Raw genomic sequence first — 13,744 nt, 5'->3', positions numbered from 1 at the left:
AAGCAGGCTCCAGGCTCTGAGCCATCAGCCCAGAGCCTGATGCGGGGCTCGAACTCACGGACCGTGAGATCGTGACCTGAGCTGAAGTCGGACGCTTAACCGACTGAGCCACCCAGGCGCCCCGAAACTTGTGCATGATTCTAAAAAATTATTTTTAAAAATGTAATTATTGGTTGATAACAAGATGATCTTCTCTTTTAAAAAATCTTCTGTTGTGTTACAAATCTTTGTCTTCTTCCTTCTTCTCTTTGTTTATTCTCTCTACCAGTTTTCTTTATTCTTGTCTTCTTTCCTCCTTGCTGTTTTCTTCCTAGCCACTCTGCTATGAAAGCAAATGCCTCTAATAACAGGTGTAGATCTGGGTAAGGAGTTGTGAGATTTGATCACAAATATCAAAAAGGAAAATCAAGTACTGGGTGAGCAGAACAAAGTGTTCTTCTATTTTTGTGCCTCTCGCTTTAATGCCCTAGCAGTGAGGCAACTACAGTTACTTCATAGGGCCTCTTGAGCATGAAGTATTGTTGTCCCTGGAAATCCATTGGGGGCCACTAAAGAAAACAAAGTTTACAGTATTCTGGTGTTCATTGCCCCCCAATTCACAACCGCCCATTTGGATTGGCCTGTGTGCAGAGCTAGCACATACCTATGGCTTACTAAAGGTACAATAAAAGGTAATTCTCATCTTCCTTATTCTCTTTGAAGATGCCCCCTTCCCACAGCAATCTCTGTGTAAACCTCTTTCTCCTTGCTATTCAGCTAGGTGCTTATTTAAATTTCTTTGCATTGTACCAGCCTAATAGATCAAGTAATTGGAAAACATACTAAAAACGATACAAAGAAAATCCACAAGAACATGTGACTGGTAACCAAATGTTTAACCTTGCTACGAAATCATTAGAAATGTAGACTAGTGCAGGGTGCCTGGATGGCTCAGTCAGTTAAGCATCTGACTTCGGCTCAGGTCACCATCTCACGATTCATGAGTTCAAGCCCCACATTGGGCTTTCTGTTGTCAACATGGAGCCTGCTTTGGATCTTCTCCCCTCTCCCTTGCCACTCCTCCCCCACCCCCACTTCTCTCTCCCTGTCCCCCCTCCCTCCCAAAAGTAAATAAACATTAAAAAAATTTTTAAGAAATGTAGACTAGTGAAAAAACATTTTACCTGCCCTGTTGGCCAAAAAATTTTAAATTGGTAATGCCCAGAGGGTGAGAGAATAGTGTAAATTGGTATCCCCTATTAGAAATAGTTTGGTACTGTCTGTCAAAATTCAAAATGGACATATTGTTTGAATAACTTCTGTAAATCTATTCTATAGAAATATAAGCTCAAGTGACTAGGAATACACCTGTGTGGTTGCTCACTGCAGTATTGTAAATAACTGGCAAGTTTTGGAAAATTCCTAAGTGTCCATCAATAGAGGAATACTTAAGTGTCATACTTAAAGTGGCCCTGCCTCTATTGACATGGAATGTATCTGTATAATTAAAAAACTTATACAGAACCAGAGGGAAAAGTTGCAGAACAAAATGTACTGCCTGTCATTTTTATAAAGATAAAACCCTCCACACGTGTGGGCACGCATACATGTTTAGATCTGGAAGAAGACAAGCCCCCATTACTAGTGGTGGTAACTGAGCAGTGGAATTGGGAGATGAGAGAATTTCACCTTCTACTTTTTTTTTGGTCTTCTTTACAGTTTATATTTTATTACAATAAGCACTTGGTTTTGTAACTAAAAGTAGTAAACTCAGAAAAATAAAACAGACAAAAAAATAACAGAACAAATATTTCTGTAAACTTGACAATTCTCCAAAGACAGAACTCAGTCCCAAGCTCAGTACCTGGCAAATGGGAGTCATTTGATATATGTGTTAAATGAAGGAGCCCTTGCTTATTCCAGTCTCTTTTCCCATGATCATGTTGGCCAAGACTTGGGCAGAAGCTTGTAAAATATGACCCGAGAACCCACAGAGAGTTTCTCTTCCTTTTTCTTCCTCCTCCCTGTCCTCAACACCATCCCTCACATCCTGCTCAGCCCTGTTATTAACCAATTTCAGGAAGATAAGAATATATACTGAAGTCTTGGGCCAGCTTTCTTAGTCAACTGAACTTTCACTTGGTCTGTTTATTAATGTAATGTGTTCCTCCATGAGTTTCCTTTTATTCATTTTACATATTGGACTTAAGGATATTTTAAAGTATATATTCTGCTCTTTTTCTTAACCCTCTCTTCTAATTTTTTCCTTCTAATTTGTTTGGTATTGTTCTCCACTTCCTAACTCCAAAATGTATTACACACTACAGTATTTGAAACAGTATTGATATCAAAGCAAACATATAGACCAGTGGAAAAGAATAGAGAGCCCCAAAATAAACCCATGCGTATATGGTCACATGATCTCCAACAAGGGTGCCAAGACCACAAAACAAAGCTAAGATGGGCTCCTCAAAAAACAAAACAAAACAAAACAAAACCCACATATCCATATGCAAAAGCATGAAATTGGATCCTTACAGCATAAACAGAAATCAACACAAAATGGATTAAAGACTTAAATGTAAGATCTGAAACTATAAAATTCATAGAAGAAAACATAAGGGGAAAAGCTTCATAATATTGGTCTTGGAGTTATTTTCTGGATATGACACCAAAGGATAGGCAACAGAAGCAAAAATAGACAGGTGGGACTATATCAAACTGAAAAGCTTCTGCATAACAAAGGAAGCAATCAGAAGAATGTAAAGGACCTATGGAATGGGAGAAAACACATGTAAACCATATATCTGATGAGCTATTAATAACCCAAAACCTATAAGGAATACCTACAACTCCATAAAAAAGAATCCCAATTGAAAAATGGGCAAAGGATTTAGACATTTCTCCACAAAAGACCTACAAATGGCCAACAGGTGTACGAAAAAATGTTCAACATCACTAATCATCAGGGAAATGCAAATCAACACCACAATGAGGTATCACCTCACATCTGTTAGAATAACTATACTTTTTTAAAAAGGGGGGGGGAGAAAGAAAGAACAAGTGTTGGTGAAGATGTAGAAAAATTGGAACTCCTGTGCATTTTGGGTGGGAATGTAAAATGGTGCAGCTACTATGAAAAACAGTGTGGAGTTTCCTCACAAAAATTAAAAAGAAAACCACCACATGATCTGGCAGCCTCACTTCTGGGTATTTATCCAAAAGAATTGAAAACAGGGTCTCAAAGAGATAACTGCACACCCATGTTCACTGCAGCAGTATTCACAATAGCCAAGAGATGGAAATAACCTAAATGCCCACTGATGGATGAATGGATAAAAGCCGTGTGATGTGTGTGTGTGTGTGTGTGTGTGTGTGTGTGTGTGTGTGTGTGTGTAGGGTTGTGTGTATATGCGCACACACACACACAATGGCATATTATTCAGCCTTAAGGAAATTATGTCACATGCTATAGAATGAATGAACTTTGAGAAAATTATGCTAAGTGAAATCAGTTAGTCACAGAAGGACAAATACTGCATGATTCCACTTATATGAGGTATCTAAAGTAGTCAAACTCATAGAAGTAGAAAGTAGAAGCAGAAAACTGCCCCAGAGGCTGTGGGGCAGGGGAGGAGGGGTGGAGAAGGAAATGGGGAGTCGAGTTTTTATTATACAGTATGAAAAATTCTAGATATCTGCTGTACAACAGTGTGATATAGTTAACAATACTATTAAACGTTTAAGAATTTAATGAGGTAGATTTCATGTTATGTTTTTTTTGTTGTTGTTGTTATTATTATTATTATATCTTTTAATCCATGAAGGAAGGAAAAGGAAAAAAAGGAAGATACTAAAAGGGCTTAAGACATACATCCATTCAGTGTCCATTTTGTTCTCACCATTTTGGCTGTTTTTGAGAAGCCTTGCATATTCCACAATTAAAGAGGGACTACATAAAAACTTAGAGGTATATTTTTTAAAGCTCTAGTCAGAGATAGGCAGGGAATTTCACACAAACAGGGAAGAGAATACAAATGCTCTGACTTTACTACTGGCCATCTCCCTTTTGGGAGGCAGCACTGCATTTCAGACAGGTCTTAAAGTTGTAGTCTGGCTAAAGATAACAAATACTCTCTTTTCAAACACCTGCCATGCTGAGACATCAGACAAAATTGCAAGAATGGCTGACTATGGTGAGATCCTTTCCATATTTCAGCCTGGTTGAACACTGAAGGGATGGATATGCTTGTTTTTCCCAGTGATAGGCAATCTCAATGTCGGTCCTTTCCTCTCTCTCTGTCTCTCCCTCAGTTCCCTTCTGATTACTCTCTTGCCTTCTTTTAATTAGCTATTAAAAGAACTTGCTAGCATCTAAGCCTTCTCTTGCTTGTAGGTAGAATGTGTTACTTACTCCTGCTTTTCAGAACCCGAACTGGATAGCTTGATGAATGTTTGCTTGAAGAAATTTTTGCTACCTATTTGTGATCTTGTCATAAATTTGATTTCCATGCCTATCTCCTTGACATCAGTGTGTATTCCATGGCCAAGGTTTTATCAGTTACTATCCTGGACATTTAAGAGTAAATCTAGTCAGGGGTCCCTGGGTGGCTCAGCTAGTTAAGCATCTGACTCAGGTCATGATCTCCTAGTTCGCAAATTAGAGCCCTGCATCAGGCTCTCTGCTATCAGTGCAGAGCCCACTTCGGATCCTGTCTCTCTGTTTCTCTCTCTCCCTCTCTCTCAAAAATAAATGAACATTAATATATATATATACATATAATATATATACATATATTATATATACATATGTATGTATATATGTGTGTGTGTGTATATATATACATATATATATGTATATATATGCACATATATATATTAAATCCAGTCAGTTCCCAAAGCCTTGCTTCTTCAGAATTTATTTTGCGACTAGTTCAGGTGATGTTTTATTTGCCTTTTTGGTTCTTTTCAGCAGTTTTACCAAAGTGATTTTTATGGAGGTATAATTCACATACAACAAACAGTTTTAGGTGTACAATATAATGATTCAATATCTGTACAGGTTGCAAATGATCACCACAATAAGTGTAGTTACCATCACCATATAAATTTACGAAACATTTTTCTTGTGATGATAATTTATAGGATTTACTCTTTCACAACCTTCAGGTATGTACTATACTATTATTGACTGCAGTCACCATGTTCTATATTACATCATGTACATACACATACATGCCATGTATGTATATACTGTACAAGCCATTACATACATGGCTTATTTACTTTATAATTGGAAATTTGTATCTCTTGACACTCTCGCCCATTTTGCCTGCTCCTCCCAACCTTTCTCCCTTCTAACAAACACCATTCTTTTCTCTATCTATGAGTTTTGTTTTGTTTTTTAGATTCCACATGTAAATGAATTGATATGGTGTTTGTCTTTCTCTGTCTGGCTTATTTCACTTAATATAATACCCTCTATGTCCATCCATGGTGTCACATGTGGCAAGATCCCATTCTTTTTTATGACCGAACAATATTCCTGTGTGTGTGTGTGTGTGTGTGTGTCTTTATCTGTTCGTCCATCAGTAGACACTTAAGTTGTTTCCATATCTTGGTAATTATAAATAATGCTGCAATGAAATGAGATGAATATATCTTTTCATATTACTGTTTTTGTTTTCTTGGAATAAATACCTAGTAGTAGAATTGCTGGAATAAGATACATTGGTTTTAAAATATTTTTTTTACAACGTTTATTTATTTTTGGGACAGAGAGAGACAGAGCATGAACGGGGGAGGGGCAGAGAGAGAGGGAGACAAAGAATCGGAAACAGGCTCCAGGCTTGGAGCCATTAGCCCAGAGCCTGACGCGGGGCTCAAACTCACGCACCGCGAGATCGTGACCTGGCTGAAGTCGGACGCTTAACCGACTGCGCCACCCAGGCGCCCCAAGATACATTGGTTTTAAATGACACATTAGACCAGGTGGACTTAACAGATGTCTATAGAACATTCCATCCAAAACCAACAGCATATACATTTTTTCAAGTGCACATGGAACATTCTTCAAAACAGATCAAAATCTCAATAAATTTGAGAAGATTGAAATCCTATCAAGCATCTTTTTTCTGACCACAAAGGTATGAGGGTAGAAATCAATGACAAGAAGTGGAAGAATCACAGATAAGTGGAGATTAAATGACATGCTGCTGAATAACCAGTGAGTCAATGAAGAAATCAAAGGAGAAATTAAAAAAAAAAATACCCCGAGACAAATGAGAATAGGAATGCAACATACCAAAATCAGTGGGATGCAGCAAACGGAGTTCTAAGGGAAAAGTTCATAAGGGCACAGCTCCATCTCAAGAAACAAGTAAGATCTTCAGCAATCAAAATTCACGCCTGAAGGAACTAGAAAAAGAACAAACAATGCCTAAAGTTAGTAGAAAGAACAAAATAACAGAGGTCAGAGTAGAAGTAAATGAAATAGAGACTAAAAAGACAAGAGAAAAGATCGATGAAATTAACGACTGGTTCTTTGAAAAGAAACATGACAAATCTTTAGCTAGACTCACCAAGAAAACAAGAGGGAGAGCTCAAATAAATTTAGAAATAAAAAAGAAGTTATAATTGATACCACAGAAGAACAAAGGAATATAAGAGACTACTATGAACAATTATATGCCAACAAGTTGTACATATCCATGACATGGATAAATCGCTAGAAAACCAATCTTCTAAGACTAAATCATAGTAAATCTGAACAGACTGGTTGCTAGTAAGGAGATTGAATGAGTAATCAAAAACCTACCAGTAACAAAAGCCCAAGACCGGATAGTGTCCCTAGGAATTCTATCAAACATTCAAAGAAGATTTAATACCTATACTTCTCAAACTCATCCGAAAAATTAGAGGAAGGAATTCTTCCAATCTCATTTTAAAAGGCCAGCGTTACCCTGATACTGAAACCAGACATGAGCACCACACCAAAAAAGGAAAACTACAAACCAATATCCCTGATGAACATAGATGCAAAAATCCATGACCAAATATTAGCAAACCAAATTCCGCAGCACATTAAAAGGATTATATATCATGATCAAGTGGGATTTATTCCAGGGATACAAGGATAGTTAAGTATCTGTAAATCAGTCAGTGTGATACATCTCATTAACAAAATGAAGAATAAAAATCATCATCTCAATAGATGCAGAAAAAGCACTTGACAGAATTCAACATCCATATATGATAAAAAAATGATCAACAAGCCCACAGCTAATATCATACTCAAGACTGAAAAGCTGAAAGCTTTTCCTCTAAGATCAGGATCAAGACAAGGATGCCTTCTCTTGCCACTTTTATTCAACATAGTACTGAGAACTAGCCAGAGTAATTAGGCAAGAAAAGAAATAAAAAGCAACTAGAAAGGAAAGGAGGAGGTAAGACTGTAACTATTTGCAAATAATGTGATTTTATATATAGAAAACCCTAAAGACTCCACCCAAAACTGTTAGAACTAATAAATGAATTCAGTAAAGTCTCAGGGTATAAAATAAATACACAAAAATCTGTTGCATTTCTATATACTAGCAGTGAGCAATCAGAGAAATTAAGAAAATAATCCCATTTATAATTATATCAAAAATAATAAAATATATAGGAATAAATTTAACCAAGGAGGTGACAGACCAATACACTGCAAAGTGTAAGACACTGATGAAAGAAACTAAAGGCACAACTGAATGTAAAGATATTCTGTGCTTATGGATTAGAAGAATTAATATTGTCAACATGTCTATACTACCCAAAGCAATCTACAGATTCAGTGCAATCCCTATCAAAATTTCAATGTCGTTTTTCACAGAAATAGAAAAAATAATCCTAAAATGTGTGTATAGAACCACAAAAGACCTCAAATAGCCAATGCAGTCTTGAGAAAGAAAAACAAAGCCGAAGTGATTTTTTTTTTTTTTTTTAGATAACTAAACTCTAGACTTCACAAGGGCAAGGACTTGATCTGTCTCAAGCACCTCCATATCCTCAGGGTCCAAAGCAGTGCCAGGCACATAGAATATTCACAGAATATATATTCGTGTGTGTGTGTGTATATATATGTAGAGAGAGAGATAGGGGGAGAGAGAGAGAGTATGTGCAGGGAAAAGGGGCAGAGAGAGAGAGAGAGAAAATCCCAAGCAGGCTTCAGGTTCAGCACAGAGCCTGACATGGGGCTCAATTCTACGACTCTGGGTTCATGATCTGAGCCGAAATCAAGAGTTGATTGCTCAACCGACTGAGTGAGCCACCTAGGTGCCCACAAATCATTTCACGTTAAATTTGTGTTCTCAACCTAAGAAAAAGCCAGAAATTGCTTTAAAAAAATTTTTTTTAACGTTTATTCATTTTTGAGGCAGAGAGAGACAGAGCATGAACAGGGGAGGGTCAGAGAGAGGGAGACACAGAGTCCGAAACAGGCTCCAGGCTCTGAGCCGTCAGCACAGAGCCTGACGCAGGGCTCGAACCCATGGACCGCGAGATCATGACCTGAGCCAAAGCCGGCCGCTCAATGGACTGAGCCACCCAGGAGCCCCGAAATTGCTTTTTTAAACAAAATATTTGAGGGGCGCCTGGGTGGCTCAGTCGGTTAAGCGTCTGACTTCAGCTCAGGTCATGATCTCATGGCTCGTGACTTCAAGCCCTGTGTAGGGCTCTATGCTGATAGCTCAAAGCCTGCAGCCTGCTTTGGGTTCTTTGTCTTCCTCCTCTCTTTATGCCCATCCCCAACATGTGCTCTTTCTCTCTCTCTGTCAAGAATAAATAAACATGGGGCACCTGGATGGCTCAGTTGGTTAAGCCTCCGACTGGCTCAGGTCGTGATCTTGCTGTTTCTGAGTTAGAGCCCCGCATCAGGCTCTGTGCTGACAGCTTGGAGCCTGGAGCCTGCTTCGGATTCTGTGTCTCATTCTTTCTCTGCTCCTCCCTTGATTTTGCGCGCTCTCTCTCTCTCTCTCTCAAAAATGAATAGATATTTAGAAAAAAAATAAACATTAAAAAAGTTTTTAAAAAAAGAAAATATTTGATTAGATATAATCTCTTTTGTTTTTGTATATAAAAAAAATAAGAAGACCAAGTACCTACCTTCCTAATTCCTTTAAAAACTCTTGAAATTCTGTATCTCCCAGGAATCTTTCTCTAAGACTATTGAAATTATTAAACACATTGGACTGAAAAATAAAATTTCCTTTTATTCGGATAAAATCTTGGTATTTACTATATTTTAGGTCTAATAGTTACATAAAAGTAGCCATTCTGAGAAGGGAGAGGAAATATGAGGTTTGGCAATAATTGATTGAGGATCAACTGATAAATCGGTAATTAGACAATCTTGGAACAAACTCCTTTTGTTCCTTATTGCTCAACCAGCAGGTAACTCAGTCGGTCCAGGGCCAATATAAATGCAGGTGCTTGTTGCTGTCTGTGTCTTCATTATATTTTGGTAAATTTATAAGTACCTAAGTGGGAGGGGAAACACAGCTGTTTCATTTAATTTGTATTTGGTCCAGCAAAGTGCATTAAAAAAAAAAGTTTATGATTTGGTGATGTTTGGTGTGCATTTTCTATTGGTTTTTGTAGCTGTGTCACATGAGAGAAAAGATCTCCTGCCCCCCACCCCCCTGCCCCCTTAGTCATGACTGTGTGATATGTTAGAAGGAACTGATTTGGCTGACTAGTTTTAAAGAAGACAAAACTATGAAGAGCTCTCTCTTCAGAATTGGCAGTGAGGTGTTCGGAGTTTATAAAAAGAGTGTAAAGTTTTGATATATATTATTAAAAAGCAATTTTAAGCAATTTAAAATTAAGGCTTAATGTACAAATTATTACATTGTTAATAAATTTCATATATTGAAAAAATAAAAAGTAAAAATGTAGGAATAGTATGTAAATTAGTACAATGCAGGGAGAATTAAATAATGAACATAAAGCATTTATAAAAGTGTAAAAAAATAAAAATAAAGTGATTCTAAAAAAAAGTATTACATTGTTTATATTAAAAATAGCACAAGAAGAGGAAATTTTATTTAAATCTATGTTAAGAATATATTATACGAGGTGTTTTACAGATATTATGCAAGTTTTAGAATCAATATAAAAAAAAATTTAGTCAAGCCCTATCCCTGAGGAAGAAATTAAACTCCTCCTAGAGGGTAAGTCACTTTTCCAAGGCCATTATCACTTTTAAACAGCTAACCAGCTGATCTTCCCACTGAAATCCCACTTGAAATCCCACTGATCTTCCCTCTAAACCACTAAGCAGATGACACAGCCAAGAAGATTAAAGGCTATTGAAGTGACCTAGGAAGTTGCAATGTGGAAATATGCCAATGATAAGTAGAAAAGCTGGATATAAAATTACACATATATTGCAATAACAGTTTAGTTAATTAAGTGTTTGAATAAAAAGATCTGAGTATAATATCATAAAGATTTTAGCACTTATGTTAGACTAGCAGAGTTTGGGGTGGTGTTTTTCCTTTATTTTCTAAAATAGCTATAGTTAGGGGCACCTGTGTACCCACTCTTGCTTTAGGCTCATGTCATGATCTCACAATTTGTGAGGTCTCAGCCTCCGCGCTGACAGTGAGGAGCTTACTTGGGATTCTCCTTCCTTCTCCCTCTTTCTCTGCCTCTCCCCCACTTCCACACATGTGCTCTCTCGCTCTCAAAATAAATAAATATTTTTTAAAAATCTACAGTTGTGGATAAGTCACTTTAGTATTAAAATCTTATTAAAATAGAGTGTAGCATCAGTTTAATTGATCAAAGTATCTAAAAATCTTAATGTTTTTGGTATGCTTCTGAAAGATTGTACAGTTATCTGAGTGTGTATTAACTTTGTTTTTAAATTCCAGATCATCAAGTTATTGGATGGAAAGCGATCTCAAACTGTGGGAATCTTGATATCTAGTTTGCATTTAGAAATGAAGGATATCCAGCAGGGTAAGTCTTCTCTGTTGCTTTTTTCCAACTTTAAAGTTTTTCAACATTTTATTGTGAAAAGTTTTAAATGTATAAATTATTAGAATGCCATATAATAAATCCCATGTACTCAGTACCCAGCTACAAAACTACCAGTTCATTCCTGTTTCATCTGAAGTACCCTCTCTCATCAGCTGGACTCTTGTAAAGTCATCCCACCATTTACAATTCATCTGTTAAAAATGTCAGAACACTGATAAAAGTTAAGAGATGCTTTTTCAAGCATAATTCTAGTGCCATTATCGTGCATTTAAAAATATTTATGATAATTTCTCAGTATTATCATATATGTAATTCTAATTTCCCTGATTCTATACATGCTAATTCATCCATTTGTTTACAATTAGTTTGAGGACCCAGACAAATTTCATGCATTGCCTTTGCTGTGTCCCTCAGTTTTCTTTTAATCTAGAAGTTTCTGTACTCCATCGTATTTCTTTTTTTCCTTTGTAATTATTATTATTTTTTTTTTTAAGAAATCAGGTCATTTGTCCTGTGGACTTTCCCACATTTTAGATGTTCTGATTGCATTGCTGTGTTCTCATTTATTATATTTTTCTGTACCCATGTGGTTCCTGTAAATTGTTAGTTTGATCTAGAGACTTCATCTGAGTAGGGTGACACTCACTTCATGAGTGCTCTTGTATATTATATCAAGAAATACATAATATCTATTTGTTTATGTTGTTAGTGGATTCATGATTTCATTAGAAGTGCAAAATAATTATAACGCTAACTCCATCAATTCTTCATTAGCTGGAATACTTCTGTGGAGGAACACTTTTCATGCACTTGGCTACATCATTGTTTTTTAATCCCTTCTTTTTTTTCAAATGGTATTATTTCAACTTAGTTATCTTTGGCATAATTTAAAATATGACCTTTAAAAAGAGGAAATATTACTTCCATCTATTTTTCTTCGTCTTTAGAAAAGTAGACCAAAACCCATCTTACCTTTTTGAAATCTGTGTTTTCATGTAAACAACACTCCCCTTTCTCAGTAATCATTTAAATGTAATCTTTATTTTGACATGTCATTGATAATATTTTCTGAATAGTAATCTCTCATAGATGGTTTCAGTAGAATTTAGCATGGGTTTAGCAGTGGAGGCAATTTCAAACCACATTGTCCTTCAGGTTTCAGTCTTTGTTGCCTCACGTTTGTTTCACTCTGGTGCACCACAGAAGGCTCCCAGAGGTCCCGAACCAAAAGACACTCAAAATATACACATGAGTTCTCCTCTCAAAGGAGTTTTGCTTTATTGCAAACATTAAAAATTCCACATAAAGCTAAAAATATTCTGAATTGGATGATAGTCATAGTATTCAAATGAACTGTTTGTAATATTTAAACTTAATTAAGTAGAAATAAATACATAAGTGTGAATATTAAACCTCAGAAAATGTTGCAGGAGTGGATTTGAATCTGGACAGGGGTAGCTAAAGGGGTCCACCATCACCATTAGAAAGGGATTCTTTAGTGATTTTAGGGGTTAGATCTTCTAGAAGAATTGAGTTTCATTTCAAACCAGGAAACTGTCATGCTAGTGAAAAAGTGGAACAGATAAATCAGCAGGAAAGTTTATAGCCGTTTGTCATAGAGACTGAGTTTTTTATGTAGTCTGAATTTGGAAAGGAATTCTCCAGATCTAGCGGCCGAGTCTTATCCTCAACAACAGTATTCTTCCTAAGTTTGGTGAAAATCAGTTCTGCTTGGTTTCATCATGATGATGTGTGGTGCTGTGGATATGAATCTTCACAATGGCGGCAGCACCTTAGACTTTATTCAGTTCTTTTTAGGCACATCCTGCTGTGGTATATCAGATGGCCGTATGATGAGAGTCATTCCAGCCATGTGATGTTCCATTTACCAACTCCGGACTATAAACCTTCTTTCCATGGCACTTCAGCCTTGTTGGAGTGAACGCTCCTTGTGAGTTAGATAAGAGATGAGTTCATCCATACCTTTTCCAGTATTCTACTCTAGGTGAGAACATGCTTACCTGAAGCACTAGCAAACTTACATGTTAGTGTTAGAAATGTCACTTGTAGCATCATAGATTTCTAGCACTTGTGGGCACCATTTTAGTCCTTTCTCCTTTTTCAAGCACCTCCGTTCCCCACCACAGAGTTGGCTCCTAAGTTCTTAAAAAAAAAAAAAAAATCACCTCTATTCCATGTCTTCATTTAGTAATGCATTCCAGATGAACATAACCCGAGCTTAATTTTTCTTTAGAACCATTTGACTGACACTGGCATCTGAAGGTCACTTAGGAGCCCGAGCTGTGTCAGTTACATTTCATTCTGAGTCTGTGTCTGGTCGTGAATGGAATGCACTTGGCCTTGTGTTGTCATCCTGATGAAAGGACTCCCTGTGCTGATGTTGGCCCACAATGCGTGTTTTAATGTGAGAGGGGCTGCAGTGAGATCTGATTGGGGCTGGCCAGCTGGCAGCCAGGCAAGGTCGCACAGCACATCAGCCCTGGTGAAATGACCACAATTAAGAGGCCATCCTTCAGCCTTTGGTCATATATTCATCTTTGTCAGTGCACAAAGACAGATGCACTAACTCGCATTTTCCAAACTCACAAGATGCTGATGTATAAACCAAAAAGTGAGAGGATACACTTAGAGAAAAGACTTTTCCTTTGTCATGATGAAAATGTTTCTCACCTCTGATCATTGTTACCTCCTTATCACTTGCCTCTCCTTGGCATTGTATCTT

At 37.0% G+C, this 13,744-nt stretch overlaps 1 protein-coding gene across 3 annotated transcripts in view; it reads left to right on the top strand.

Annotated features, from left to right (window-relative positions):
- FMN1 (formin 1) overlaps positions 1-13,744 on the top strand; it is a 391,346-nt gene that overhangs the window by 220,398 nt on the left and 157,204 nt on the right. For all 3 annotated transcript variants that reach the window (XM_047075353.1, XM_047075352.1, XM_047075354.1), the window contains one exon: positions 10,893-10,980. In XM_047075353.1, coding sequence (XP_046931309.1) covers positions 10,893-10,980 — 88 coding nt within the window. The remainder of the gene's footprint in view (positions 1-10,892; positions 10,981-13,744) is intronic.

This window comes from Lynx rufus, unplaced genomic scaffold (assembly GCF_022079265.1).
Source record: "Lynx rufus isolate CCGP_SWC_20201006 ecotype Redwood Valley unplaced genomic scaffold, mLynRuf1.p SCAF_13, whole genome shotgun sequence".
In the NCBI taxonomy this organism is placed as follows: Eukaryota; Metazoa; Chordata; class Mammalia; order Carnivora; family Felidae; genus Lynx; species Lynx rufus.
This window is presented reverse-complemented; position numbering and strand designations above follow the sequence as displayed.